We start from the raw sequence: 15,400 nt of genomic DNA on the forward strand, positions 1-15,400 counted from the left end.
CAATACCGGCAAGAGTGGGCCCCCCCCCCCTCCCAACAACTTTTACTTCTGAAAAGCCCTCATTAGCAATGCATACCTTAGCTAAGCACCACACTACCTCCAACAAAGCACAATCACTGCCTGCATGACACTCCGCTGCCACTTCTCCTGGGTTACATGCTGCCCAACCCCCCCGCACGACCCAGTGTCCACAGCGCACACCAAAGTGTCCCTGCGCAGCCTTAAGCTACCCTCATGCCACACCACCCTCATGTCTATTTATAAGTGCGTCGGCCATGAGGAGGAACCGCAGGCACACACTGCAGAGGGTTGGCACGGCTAGGCAGCGACCCTCTTTAAAAGGGGCGGGGCGATAGCCCACAATGCTGTACAGAAGCAATCAGAAATATAATCCTGTGCCACCGCCATCAGGAGCTGCACACGTGGGCATAGCAATGGGGAACCTATGTGCCACACACTATTCATTCTGTCAAGGTGTCTGCATGCCCCAGTCAGACCGTGCTTTTTAATTCATAGACACAGGCAGGTACAACTCCCTATTGTGAAGTCCCTGTGGACCGACAGCATGGGTGGCTCCCTGGAACCCACCGGCGGTACATAAAAATATCCCATTGCATTGCCCAACACAGCTGAGGTAGTAATGTCGTGCTTAATGCAGGTGGGCTTCGGCCCACACTGCATGCTCCAGTCAGACTGGGGTTCCTTAGAAGTGGAAACAGATGCATTTATAATTCCCTGTGGACCCACAGCATGGGTGGCTCCCTGGAACCCACCGGCAGTACATAAAAATATCCCATTGCATTGCCCTACACAGCTGAGGTAGTAATGTCGTGCTTAATGCAGGTGGGCTTCGGCCCACACTGCATGCCCCAGTCAGACTGGGGTTCTTTAGAAGTGGAAACAGATGCATTTATAATTCCCTGTGGACCCACAGCATGGGTGGGTGCCAGGAAGCCACCGGCGGTACATAAATATATCCCATTGCATTGCCCAACACAGCTGAGGTAGTAATGTCGTGCTTAATGCAGGTGGGCTTCGGCCCACACTGCATGCCCCAGTCTGACTGGGGTTCTTTAGAAGTGGAAACAGATGCATTTATAATTCCCTGTGGACCCACAGCATGGGTGGCTCCCTGGAACCCACCGGCGGTACATAAAAATATCCCATTGCATTGCCCAACACAGCTGAGGTAGTAATGTCGTGCTTAATGCAGGTGGGCTTCGGCCCACACTGCATGACCCAGTCAGACTGGGGTTCCTTAGAAGTGGAAACAGATGCATTTATAATTCCCTGTGGACCCACAGCATGGGTGGCTCCCTGGAACCCACCGGCGGTACATAAATATATCCCATTAAATTGGTTGGTGGTAATGTGGTGGTGACTGCGGACCTGGTAGCGCGGTTTTATGTAGTTGGTTTTCGGAATGTGGCCAGGATTAAGTGGGCCGTGGTGGGGGGATGGTGGTGGTGCTCTCTTGTTGTGTCGTTAAAGGTGAAATTCTTGGACTGCCACCAGACGGACCAATGCAAAGGTATTTGCCAAGAATGTTTTCATTGTTGGAGGAGGAGGGGGATGTTTTGGAGGCACTATGTGTCCTCTACACGTGTCCGTGGTTATATGCACCTTAACAGTAACAGCGTTGGTGGGAAATGGCCTCGCCGCCATCATGTCTTTGTGAAGCCTCTGTTTCCACACCCCAGTGACATACCATTAGCAGCGGTATAGGCAGAGCCCAGAATTATTAACATTTCAGCGGTAGCATTAGGGACAGGCCCCACTAACATATCACTAGCAGCAGTATAGGGGGAGCGCAGTCTTAGCTCCATTTCAGTAATAGTAGCACTCAAGACAGGCCCCAGTAACATTCCCATTGCAGCAGTTTAGGGAGATAACAGTCTCTTTCACATTTCAGTAGCTGCAGTATAGACAAGGCCCCAGTTACATTTATGTAGCTAAAGTGTAGGCCAACCCCACACACCTTTCTGTACCATGAGTGCAGGCGAAGAACATAGAAATTACTATGATTACGCTGTAGGTGAGGGCCCAAAAAAATTGGTGTACCAACAGTACTAATGTACCTCAGAAAAAATTGGCCATGCCCAACCGAGATGGCAGGTGAAACCCATTAATCGCTTTGGTTAATGTGGCTTAAGTGGTAACTAGGCCTGGAGGCAGCCCATTTGAATGAAAAATTGGTTCAAGTTGAAGGGGTTGTCCCGCGCCGAAACGTTTTTTGTTTTTTTTTTACCCCCCCCCCCCCCCCCCCGTTCGGCGCGAGACAACCCCGATGCAGGGGTTAAAAAAACAAACCAGAGAGTGCTTACCTGAATCCCGGCGGTCCGGCGTCTTCATACTCACCTGCTGAAGATGGCCGCCGGGGTCTGCTCCCTCCGTGGACCGCAGCTCTTCTGTGCGGTCCATTGCCGATTCCAGCCTCCTGATTGGCTGGAATCGGCACGTGACGGGGCGGAGCTACACGGAGCCGGCATTCTGCACGAGCGGCTGCATTGAAGAGAGCAGAAGACCCGTACTGCGCAAGCGCGGCTAATTTGGCCATCGGAGGCCGAAAATTAGTCGGCACCATGGAGACGAGGACGCCAGCAACGGAGCAGGTAGGTATAAAACTTTTGATAACTTCTGTATGGCTCATAATTAATGCACAAAGTACATTACAAAGTGCATTAATATGGCCATACAGAAGTGTATAGACCCACTTGCTGCCGCGGGACAACCCCTTTAAAGTTTCAACGCTTTTAAGAGCATTGAAACGTATAAAAATTGTTTAGAAAAATTATATGAGTGAGCCTTGTGGCCCTAAGAAAAATTGCCCGTTCGGCGTGATTACGTGAGGTTTCAGGAGGAGGAGCAGAAGGAGGAGGAGGAATATTATACACAGATTGATGAAGCAGAAATGTCCCCGTTTTGGATGGTGAGAGAGAACGATGCTTCCATCCGCGGGTGCAGCCTACGTATAGCCTTGACGGGGGAGCAGTGACACAGTCTTGCTGGGGAGCCATAAAGCTGTCCAGGGCCTTAAAGACTGTTGCACTGCCTGTGCTGTACATGCTGCTCGATCTCCGCACCTCCCCTGCTACCTGGCCCTCGGAACTGCGCCTTCTGCCACTAGCGCTGTCGGATGGGAATTTTACCATCAGCTTGTCTGCCAGGGTCCTGTGGTATAGCAACACTCTCGAACCCCTTTCCTCTTCGGGAATGAGAGTGGAAAGGTTCTCCTTATACTGTGGGTCGAGCAGTGTGTACACCCAGTAATCCGTAATGGCCAGAATGCGTGTAACGCGAGGGTCACGAGAAAGGCATCCTAACATGAAGTCAGCCATGTGTGCCAGGGTACCTGTACGCAACACATGGCTGTCTTCACTAGGAAGATCACTTTCAGGATCCTCCTCCTCCTCCTCCTCCTCCTCCTCAGGCCATACACGCTGAAAGGATGACAGGCAAGCAGCATGGGTACCGTCAGCAGTGGGCCAAGCTGTCTCTTCCCCCTCCTCCTCATCCTCCTCATGCTCCTCCTCCTCCTCCTGAACGCGCTGAGATATAGACAGGAGGGTGCTCTGACTATCCAGCGACATACTGTCTTCCCCCGGCTCTGTTTCCGAGCGCAAAGAGTCTGCCTTTATGCTTTGCAGGGAACTTCTCAAGATGCATAGCAGAGGAATGGTGACGCTAATGATTGCAGCATCGCCGCTCACCACCTGGGTAGACTGCTCAAAGATTCGAAGGACCTGGCAGATGTCTGCCAACCAGGCCCACTCTTCTGAAAATAATTGAGGAGGCTGACTCCCACTGCGCCGCCCATGTTGGAGTTGGTATTCCACTATAGCTCTACGCTGCTCATAGAGCCTGGCCAACATGTGGAGCGTAGAGTTCCACCGTGTGGGCACGTCGCACAGCAGTCGGTGCACTGGCAGATTAAACCGATGTTGCAGGGTCCGCAGGGTGGCAGCGTCCGTGTGGGACTTGCGTAAATGTGCGCAGAGCCGGCGCACCTTTACGAGCAGGTCTGACAAGCGTGGGTAGCTTTTCAGAAAGCGCTGAACCACCAAATTAAAGACGTGGGACAGGCATGGCACGTGCGTGAGGCTGCCGAGCTGCAGAGCCGCCACCAGGTTACGGCCGTTGTCACACACGACCATGCCCGGTTGGAGGCTCAGCGGCGCAAGCCAGCGGTCGGTCTGCTCTGTCAGACCCTGCAGCAGTTCGTGGGCCGTGTGCCTCTTATCTCCTAAGCTGAGTAGTTTCAGCACAGCCTGCTGACGCTTGCCCACCGCTGTGCTGCCACGCCGCGCGACACCGACTTCTGGCGACGTGCTGCTGCTGCTGACACATCTTGATTGCGAGACAGAGGTTGCGTTGGAGGAGAAGGAGGAGGAGGGTGCTTTAGTGGAGGAAGCATACACTGCCGCAGATACCACCACCGAGCTGGGGCCCGCAATTCTGAGGGTGGGTAGGACGTGAGCGGTCCCAGGTTCTGACTCTGTCCCAGCCTCCACTAAATTCACCCAATGTGCCGTCAGGGAGATGTAGTGGCCCTGCCCGCCTGTGCTTGTCCACGTGTCCGTTGTTAAGTGGACCTTGGCAGTAACCGCGTTGGTGAGGGCGCGTACAATGTTGCGGGAGACGTGGTCATGCAGGGCTGGGACGGCACATCGGGAAAAGTAGTGGCGACTGGGAACTGAGTAGCGCGGGGCCGCCGCCGCCATCATACTTTTGAAGGACTCCGTTTCCACAACCCTATACGGCAGCATCTCAAGGCTGATAAATTTGGCTATGTGGACAGTTAACGCTTGAGCGTGCGGGTGCGTGGCGGCGTACTTGCGCTTGCGCTCAAACACTTGCGCTAGCGACGGCTGGACGGTGCGGTGCGAGACATTGCTGGATGGGGCCGAGGACAGCGGAGGTGAGGGTGTGGGTGCAGGCCAGGAGACGGTAGTGCCTGTGTCCTCAGAGCGGGATTGGATCTCAGTGGCAGGTTGGGGCACAGGGGGAGAGGCAGGGGTGCAAACCGGAGGCGGTGAACGGCCTTCGTCCCACCTTGTGGGGTGCTTGGCCATCATATGTCTGCGCATGCTGGTGGTGGCTACCCGGCTGATCTTGGCGCGACAAAGGTTGCACACCACTGTTCGTCGGTCGTCAGGCGTCTCTGTGAAAAACTGCCAGACCTTAGAGCACCTTGGCCTCTGCAGGGTGGCATGGCGCGAGGGTGCGCTTTGGGAAACAGTTGGTGGATTATTCGGTCTGGCCCTGCCTCTACCCCTGGCCACCGCACTGCCTCTTGCAACCTGCCCTGCTGCTGCCCTTGTCTCCCCCTCTGAAGACCTGTCCTGAGTAGGCGTTGCAAACCAGGTGGGGTCAGTCACCTCATCGTCCTGCTGCTCTTCCTCAGAATCCTCTGTGCGCTCCTCCCTCGGACTTACTGCCCTTACTACTACCTCACCGATAGACAACTGTGTCTCATCGTCATCGTCCTCCTCACCCACTGAAAGGTCTTGAGATAGTTGCCGGAAGTCCCCAGCCTCATCCCCCGGACCCCGGGAACTTTCCAATGGTTGGGCATCAGTGACGATAAACTCCTCTGGTGGGAGAGGAACCACTGCTGCCCAATCTGAGCAGGGGCCCGAGAACAGTTCCTGGGAGTCTTCCCGCTCCTGAGCATGTGTCATTGTAGTGGAGTGAGGAGGCTGGGAGGAAGGAGGAGCAGCAGCCAGAGGATTTGGATTTGCAGCAGTGGACGGCGCAGAACAGTGGGTGGACGATAGGTTGCTCGAAGCACTTTCTGCCATCCACGACAGGACCTGCTCACACTGCTCATTTTCTAATAAAGGTCTCCCGCGTGGACCCATTAATTGTGCGATGAATGTGGGGACGCCAGAAACGTGCCTCTCTCCTAATCGCGCAGCAGTCGGCTGCGATACACCTGGATCAGGAGTTCGGCCTGTGCCCACACCCTCACTTGGCCCTCCGCGTCCTCGGCCGCGTCCACGTCCTCTAGGCCTACCCCTACCCCTCAGCATGCTGTATTACCAGTGATTTGATTTCCCAGCCAGGAAATAAATTGGCGCAAGCCTGCTGTTAAACTTAGCTAGCTGCGTATGATTTTTGTTTACGTTCTCCACCCAGCACACACGTACCCAGAACGCTGAGGACTGTCAGAGGCAGGCCAAATAGAAATTTTTCCCTTTTTTTTCAAGGAAAGGCCCACTGCGTATATTCAATCAATAATAAATGTGTTGTGGTGGCCCTGAAAATGTGTCACAGAACTGCAGTGTTGCAGAGTTATTAACTACAGCAGAGCGGTGATTTCCTAGGCAGAAAATAAATTGGCGCAAGCCTGCTGTTAAACTTAGCTGGCTGCGTATGATTTTTGTTTACGTTCTCCACCCAGCACACACGTACCCAGAACGCTGAGGACTGTCAGAGGCAGGCCAAATAGAAATTTTTCCCTTTTTTTTCAAGGAAAGGCCCACTGCGTATATTCAATCAATAATAAATGTGTTGTGGTGGCCCTGCAAATGTGTCACAGAACTGCAGTGTTGCAGAGTTATTAACTACAGCAGAGCGGTGATTTCCCAGGCAGGAAATAAATTGGCGCAAGCCTGCAGGCCAAATAGAAATTTTTCCCTTTTTTTTCAAGGAAAGGCCCACTGCGTATATTCAATCAATAATAAATGTGTTGTGGTTGCCCTGCAAATGTGTCACAGAACTGCAGTGTTGCAGAGTTATTAACTACAGCAGAGCGGTGATTTCCCAGGCAGAAAATAAATTGGCGCAAGCCTGCTGTTAAACTTAGCTGGCTGCGTATGATTTTTGTTTACGTTCTCCACCCAGCACACACGTACCCAGAACGCTGAGGACTGTCAGAGGCAGGCCAAATAGAAATTTTTCCCGTTTTTTTCAAGGAAAGGCCCACTGCGTATATTCAATCAATAATAAATGTGTTGTGGTGGCCCTGCAAATGTGTCACAGAACTGCAGTGTTGCAGAGTTATTAACTACAGCAGAGCGGTGATTTCCCAGGCAGGAAATAAATTGGCGCAAGCCTGCAGGCCAAATAGAAATTTTTCCCTTTTTTTTCAAGGAAAGGCCCACTGCGTATATTCAATCAATAAAATATGTCTTCTGGCCCTGCCTACACAATTCTGTCCCTGTAGTATTACTGCAGGGCGCAATGCTCTGCACGGCCGATTTGGAAAAAAAAAAAAATGTGCACCACTGCAAAAGGCAGCCTCCACAGTACTGCACACAGTTAGATGTGGCCCTAAGAAGGACCGTTGGGGTTCTTGAAGCCTACACTAACTCCTAACACTCTCCCTGCCTAACCACCACTTCTGTCCCTGTATAATTACTGCAGGGCGCAATGCTCTGCACGGCCGATATACAAAAAAAAAAAAATGTGCACCACTGCAAAAGGCAGCCTCCACAGTACTGCACACTGTTAGATGTGGCCCTAAGAAGGACCGTTGGGGTTCTTGAAGCCTACACTAACTCCTAACGCTCTCCCTACAGCAGCACTGTCCCTCAGCTATCTCACAAGGCATCTGAGGCGAGCCGCGGGAGGGGCCGACTTTTATACTCGGGTGACATCTGATCTCCCCAGCCACTCACAGCAGGGGGGTGGTATAGGGCTGGAACATCACAGGGGGAAGTTGTAATGCCTTCCCTGTCTTTCAATTGGCCAGAAAAGCACGCTAACGTCTCAGAGAGGAAACTGAAAGTAACCCGAACATCGCGTGGTACTCGTTACGAGTAACGAGCATCCCGAACACGCTAATATTCGCCCGAGCATCAAGCTCGGACGAGTACGTTCGCTCATCTCTATTGATTACGTAGATGTATTAGACTTGCAATATGATTTGGATTTTCACTGTGTTTTGGATTGCCTCTTTTATAGTATTTTATTAACTGAAAGATGTATATTCTGTATCTTTATTACAACAGGAATTACCCATACTAATTCTTATGTTTTATTATTTTAAAGACATGATAAAACACTCAGGATGCCAAAAAGGTATGTATGAAATATGCATCTATAATGCTGCACTAAATCAAGAATCTGCATGAGTTTCGCTGTGAGATGCATCTATTACTTCCAACGCACTAGAATTTTATAGCAGGTGTCCCAGCATGAAACAAATATGAAAGGCATATTCTTACATTCTATGGTCTTAAAGCAAATCTGTCAACTTCATATGCTGCCCTAGGTAATGGCCGCACATTACAGCTACAGGTCCATACTACTTGTATCCAAAACGACACAAAAATGTTGTGCCATTTGTTTAATTGGAGCACTGAAAGAATACAGCAGACTCAGTCTAGTGTATTCATAAACAAAGCACTCCCCCCAACTCCTGATGCCCCTTAGGATGGCTAGTGAAAGGCTAATGTATATATGTACATACCAATATACTTACGGTAATACTTTCTTTGATTGGTCTACTAGTTCTTTTTTAAAGAGTACCTACACTTTTAATTTGGAGCGCTGTTGCTTTGGCGGCCATTTTTGGCTGCTTCCTGAAGCTTAAGGCAACTACATAGAGTGCTATATAGGGCTGTCTTCAGCTGCCAATAGCAAAAGCGCTCAGAAATGAAGGTGCAGGTATTCTTTAAATGCATCGGTTGGTTGGAACAGATGGACAAATATAAGAGAGTTACTCTATAGAATCAGACACTTTTTAAGTCTGTTAACATGTAGACACATAGGACTGAATAAGAGCTCTACATACATAATAGGATTTCAATCAACTGTTCATTGCAACCTGTGCTTTCTGAAAGGCATTAAAGGGATTGACTGCTTTGGATAATAATCCTTTTTGTAAAACAAGTCCCTTGATAAACTAATCCCAATTCTAGGACTCTCAACAACCAGCTGTAATTTATGAGGCAACCCAGCAGAAAGTGTTCTATTCTATACAGCACCACCTCAAGGAAAATAAAGCATTACGCAGGTCCCATTGGAATTAATGGGTTGTCGATATAATGCACAGATGTGTCTGGTCCTCCAGAATGGCAGACGAATCGATCTTTGTAACTATTCTCCACTTTAACTAATATTTGAGTGCCTGAATGGGGGACCCGATCTGTTATTTTAAAATTCACTAGCAGAGTAATTGAAAATGGGTTTCCTAACGCAGACACCGTTCAGTTTAACAATTCCAGAATATTTTGATCAGCGATGATGCCAAGTCATGCTATTACAGATGTAGTAAATGTCAACTTGACATATAATGTATTAGGAAAACTTAACTACAATGTTGTAAAACAAGTTATCACGATGCACCAGTCAGGTTAGTGACTGCTTAATCTGAATATAATCAAGTTTCATCCTTAAGTGTTCTCAAGGCATTAAATGAACCATGGCACAGAGCTTCTTCTTGCCCTTTCAATAGTTTTTGCTGTATTTAGGTATGATAGTCTGTTGCAGCAAGTAATCACACACACACATACATATACACTGAACGATCACTGCATTAGAAACAGATGGCACGTGTTCAGTAATACGATGGCCACGTGATGGTCAATGCCTGCTCTCCTCTGCACAGGAAAAGGAAATATTTGGAGTCATGGATAAACGTGGTAACTTGGGTGAGTTTGACTGCAGGCAGATTTGTGGTGCCCAGCAATGTGGTGCCAGGATTTCTGAAACAGTCACACTTGTTGGCTGGACAATGGTATCAAGAGTCTACCAAGAGTGTTTAAATCATGGACAGGCAGCGGACAGAAGATTGCACAGCGACAGGCCATGTGTGGTTTATGCTAGAGTCAAGCATCAGGTGCATCAGGGATATCAGGTATCTCAACAACAGCTGGGAAGATGGATAAATTTCCACAATGACCATGTGGCATATCTTGCATCGACTGGGGTTCAATAGTTTAATACCGACAAGGGTGTCCTTGATTATTCTGTGTCAATGCCAATGACACCTCGCATTGACCCACTAAAGACATCAATGGACCTTGGACACATGGCAAAAAGGACACATGTCTGCAGAGACAAGTCCTGTTTCCTGTTGAACCATACAGATGTCCGGGTCTGCATCTAGTGTAAACAGCCTGAAGTCGTATCCGTTGGGTTCACCATTGTGGGTTCAACAGGCTGGTGTCATGGTCTGGGAGCATTTTCCTGGCATGGCTTATAACTCTTGGTCATTATACCACAATCCTGAAGTAGTGAATAATACAGGTACCTGTTAGCAGACCATCTTTTCACTAGGGAATGGTTAGAGGAACACAATTTAAAATTATTAATTCAATGAATTGCCAAGCGCTGCCTGTGATTGGGTGAGTGCTGTGACCAATCACAGGAAGCACTCAGCTGTCATTCAATAAATGGCTAAGTGCTGCCTGTGATTGGCTGAGCGCTCAGCCAATCAGATACAGCCCTTTCAGCAGGCGGGGATTTTAAATCCCCGCCTGCTGAAACAGATTCAGAGCAGAGCAGGGAGAAAACAGGCTGGACGCGCCTGAGCCCCGGCAGTAGAGGAGAGGTGAGTACATTTTTTAAAAATTTTTAACACATTCTAGGTATCTAGGCTTATATTTAAAGCCCTTCCCCAAAAATCCCTGCAGGGCTTGCCGGCAGCCCATTGCTTTCAATGGGATTGCAGAAACGCCAGTCCATTGAAAGCCATGGGAGAACATTGTGGTCCTCTGCCACAGCTGTCACAGCGGTAGCAGGGGATTCTGTACTCCTCGCGGGGAGTCCCCTTGTCACGAAACACTTTGACTGTACTGTCACAGTGTTCAGTGATAAGGGGACTGCCCGCGGGGAATATTTACATGCACCATGGACCTATGGTGCACACATGTCCTATCTTTTACAGGTGGGCGTGTTTGCACGCCTGTAAAACATGGACATGTGAACACACCATAGGGAACCAATGGTTCTAATAGATGAGTGGCTTTGTGCACACAATTGTGCGCACATAAACACGCTTGTCTGAATCCACCCTTAGACTAATGATGCATACTAATTAGTGATGAGCGAGCATACTCGCTAAGGGCAATTGCTCGAGCGAGCATTGCCCTTAGCGAGTACCTGCCCGCTCGAGAGAAAAAGTTCGGCTGCCAGCGGCGGACAGGGAGCGGGGAGGAATGGAGGGGAGATCTCTCTCTCCCTCTCTCCCCCCCGCTCCCTCCTGCTCACTGCCGCAACTCACCTGTCACCCGCGCCGGCACCCGAACCTTCTCTGCTCGAGGACAATGCTCGATCGAGCAATTGTCCTTAGCGAGTATGCTCGCTCATCTCTAATACTAATGTACATTGTGTATCAGGTAGTCAGAGAAGCTAGTGTGGCCATCTTCATTTCTCCAGACATGGAAGGTCGCTTTAAGTATGGAGAATGTAAGCCACCTTATGGAGTCTGTTCCGTGACGTCTGAAAGCCATGATCACCCAAAAAGGTGGGCCAACCCATTATTGAGTAAGTATTCCTAATGCAGTGATTGCTTAGTGTATATATAAGTATAAATATCTACTCATTAATGAAAAAAATCAAGCACCTAGGAGGAGTTGTCAGAATTGAATAAAACTTTCCAAGTGTGATTGTAAGTAAGTGATTACCACCATATTAAAGCAAAAAGGTAATTTATTTAGGAAAACTGAACACTTGAAGAGAGGCTCTAGTACCATCTTGGGGCACCTCTACCTTGGGTCCAAGATATGATATGGATGGGCATGGAGGCATACAGATTCTGTATGGTATCCTACGGTATATCAGTCCATATGTGCTGTAACTAAGAATTTAGATCATGCAAAGTTGTAGGCTGTCAAAGTTTGCGTCCCAGATGGTCCCATACATGTTCTATTGGTGATAAATCTGGTGACCGGGGCGGCCATGAAACTGTGGCAATGTTGTGGAGGCATTACTGTGACCCCCCTTGAGTGTGCGGCCGAGTAATATCCTGCTGGAAAATGCCTCTTGGAAGCCACCATTAGAAGAACACATGTGGCTGCAGGATGTCCTGAACATATCGCTGAGATGTCATTGTCCCTCGTACCACTACTAGGGGTGACCGACTGTCGTATGTGATGGCCCTCCAGACCATCACACCAGCAGGGGGCAGTGTGCCATTTCACAGCAAAAGTAGGACTGAGGTGCTCACCCCTCGGTCTTCAGACATGAACACGGTCGTCTTCAGTGCGCAAACTAAACAAGGATTTGTCACTAAAGACAACCTAGTTCCCCTCCATAGCATCCAGTTTAATCATTCACAACACCACTAAAAACAGAGGCAACTATGAGTGTTAAAGGCAGAACACATAATGTTCGCCGTAAGATCAAATGTCCTTCACCCAAGAACCTGGAAATGGTTCAGACATACACGGGGGTGTACCAATGGTGCCACCTGTCTCTGGACGGTGGACAACGACACAGTCGGAGCTGCTCGTGCTTTTCAGAGGATCAGAAAATCCTCTCTACTGCTGTTGAGGTCACCTTGTGTATCTACCCATGCACTGGTCCCAACACCTCTTAACAGTCTTGTCAGACTGTTAACAATTCTAATACTCACAGCCCAAGTGGTGGACAATTCGTTGATACGACCATCCAGCTTCTCACATCCCAATAATGTGCCGCCCTTCAAACTCTGTTAACTGGGTGAACTCTCTTCTCTGCGTAGTAGAGGCGTCTAGTGGTAAACAAGCTCTACACAAGTGGAAAAAGAAGTCACTGCACACAAGGAGCCTCTGAGAGCCTTTTTATAGGCCAAGAGAACCAATTTTAGAGAACCACTTCAGGTGGCAAGACCGTTCATCTTATCACACCACAACTCTAATCATTTGTATATCTGCCTAAGATAACTGCATGCCGAGTTTTACAGCAAAACGACAACTCCCTCTAGGGGTGTGATTTTTTTCTTACAAAGAGTATATCTATATACAGTATATAAAGCCGAAAGCCCTCACTGACTCAGTGACTGACTGACTCACTGACTCACTGACTCACTGACTCACTGACTCGCCAAAAGTTCTCCAACTTCCCGATGTCCTAGAAACATGAAATTTGGCAGAAGCATAGATTATCTCCAAAACAGGAAAAGTAATTGGGTCCCAACTCGATTATTCAATTCTAGCGCAAAAGAATTGGCGTCGAAATTTAACGTACATAATCTAAATCTCTCACTTCTCAATGTCATAGAAACGTGAAATTTGGCACGAACATTCATTATGTCATAAATAGGAAAAGCTAATAGGTCCCAACTCGATTATTCAATTCTGTGCGCAAAAGAATTAGCGTCCAAATTTTACATGCGGAATGTATTTTTCTCACTTTCCGGTGTCATAAAAACGTGAAATTTGGTACAAGCATTGATTATGTCATAAATAGGAAAAGCTAATGGGTCCCAACTCGATTATTCAATTCTATGTGCAAAAGAATTAGCGTCCAAATTTTACGTACGGAATGTAATTTTCTCACTTTCTGATGTCATAGAAACGTGAAATTTGGCACAAGCATTGATTATGTCATAAATATGAAAAGCAAATGGGTCCCAACTCCATTATTCAATTTTAGCGCAAAAGAATTGGCATCGAAATTTTACGTGCAGAATGTAATTTTTTCACTTTCCGGTGTCATAGAAACGTGAAATTTGGCACGAGCATTGATTATGTCATAAATAGGAAAAGCTAATGGGTCCCAACTCCATTATTCAATTCTATGTGCAAAAGAATTAGCGTCCAAATTTTACGTGCGGAATGTAATTTTCTCACTTTCCGGTGTCATAGAAACGGGAAATTTGGCACAAGCATTGATTATGTCATAAATAGGAAAAGCTAATGGGTCCCAACTCCATTATTCAATTCTATATGCAAAAGAATTAACGTCCAAATTCTACGTGCAGAATGTAATTTTCTCACTTTCCGGTGTCATAGAAACGTGAAATTTGGCACGAACATTGATTATGTCATAAATAGGAAAAGCGAATGAGTCCCAACTCCATTATTCAATTCTATGCGCAAAAGAATTAGCGTCCAAATTTTACGTACGGAATGTAATTTTCTCACTTTCTGGTGTCATAGAAACGTGAAATTTGGCACGAGTATTGATTATGTCATAAGTAGGAAAAGCTAATGGGTCTCAACTCGATTATTCAATTCTAGCGCAAAAGAATTGGCGTCGAAATTTTACGTACGGAATGTAATTTTTTCACTTTCCGGTGTCATAGAAACGGGAAATTTGGCACAAGCATTCATTATGTCATAAATAGGAAAAGCTAATGGGTCCCAACTCCATTATTCAATTTTAGCGCAAAAGAATTAGCGTCCAAATTTTACGTGCAGAATGTAATTTTCTCACTTTCCGGTGTCATAGAAACGGGAAATTTGGCACGAGCATTGATTATGTTATAAATAGGAAAAGCTAATGGGTCCCAACTCCATTATTCAATTCTGTGCGCAAAAGAATTAGCTTCCAAATTTTACGTACGGAATGTAATTTTCTCACTTTCCGGTGTCATAGAAACGGGAAATTTGGCACAAGCATTGATTATGTCATAAATAGGAAAAGCTAATGGGTCCCAACTCCATTATTCAATTCTATATGCAAAAGAATTAACATCCAAATTCTACGTGCAGAATCTAATTTTCTCACTTTCCGGTGTCATAGAAACGTGAAATTTGGCACGAACATTGATTATGTCATAAATAGGAAAAGCGAATGGGTCCCAACTCCATTATTCAATTCTATGCGCAAAAGAATTAGCGTCCAAATTTTACGTACGGAATGTAATTTTCTCACTTTCTGGTGTCATAGAAACGTGAAATTTGGCACGAGTATTGATTATGTCATAAGTAGGAAAAGTTAATGGGTCCCAACTCGATTATTCAATTCTGTGCGCAAAAGAATTAGCTTCCAAATTTTACGTGCGGAATGTAATTTTCTCACTTTCTGGTGTCATAGAAACAGGAAATTTGGCACGAGCATTCATTATGTCATAAATTGGAAAAGCTAATGGGTCCCAACTCCATTATTCAATTCTATGCGCAAAAGAATTAGCGTCCAAATTTTACGTACATAATCTAAATCTCTCACTTCCCAATGTCATAGAAACATGAAATTTGACACGAGCATTGATTGTGTCATAAATATGAAAAAGTAATGGGTCCCAACTCGATTATTCAATTCTATGCGCAAAAGAATTAGCGTCCAAATTTTACGTACGGAATCTAATTTCCTCCCTTTCCGGTGTCATAGAAACATGAAATTTGGCACGAGCATTGATTATGTCATAAATAGGAAAAGTTCATAGGTCCCAACTCCATTATTCAATTCTAGCACAAAAGAATTGGCGTCAAAATTTTACGTGCGGAATGTAATTTTTTCACCTTCCGGTGTCATAAAAACGGGAAATTTGGCACGAGCATTCATTATGTCATAAATAGGAAAA

At 47.1% G+C, this 15,400-nt stretch overlaps 1 protein-coding gene across 1 annotated transcript in view; it reads left to right on the top strand.

The window, feature by feature from the left end:
- The window catches only part of DISP2 (dispatched RND transporter family member 2), a 99,495-nt gene that overhangs the window by 3,144 nt on the left and 80,951 nt on the right, over window positions 1-15,400 (top strand). Inside the window, exon 3 of the mRNA XM_066588831.1 lies at window positions 7,996-8,025. Coding sequence (XP_066444928.1) covers window positions 7,996-8,025 — 30 coding nt within the window. The remainder of the gene's footprint in view (window positions 1-7,995; window positions 8,026-15,400) is intronic.

Source organism: Eleutherodactylus coqui, unplaced genomic scaffold (genome assembly GCF_035609145.1).
Source record: "Eleutherodactylus coqui strain aEleCoq1 unplaced genomic scaffold, aEleCoq1.hap1 HAP1_SCAFFOLD_33, whole genome shotgun sequence".
Taxonomy (NCBI): domain Eukaryota; kingdom Metazoa; phylum Chordata; class Amphibia; order Anura; family Eleutherodactylidae; genus Eleutherodactylus; species Eleutherodactylus coqui.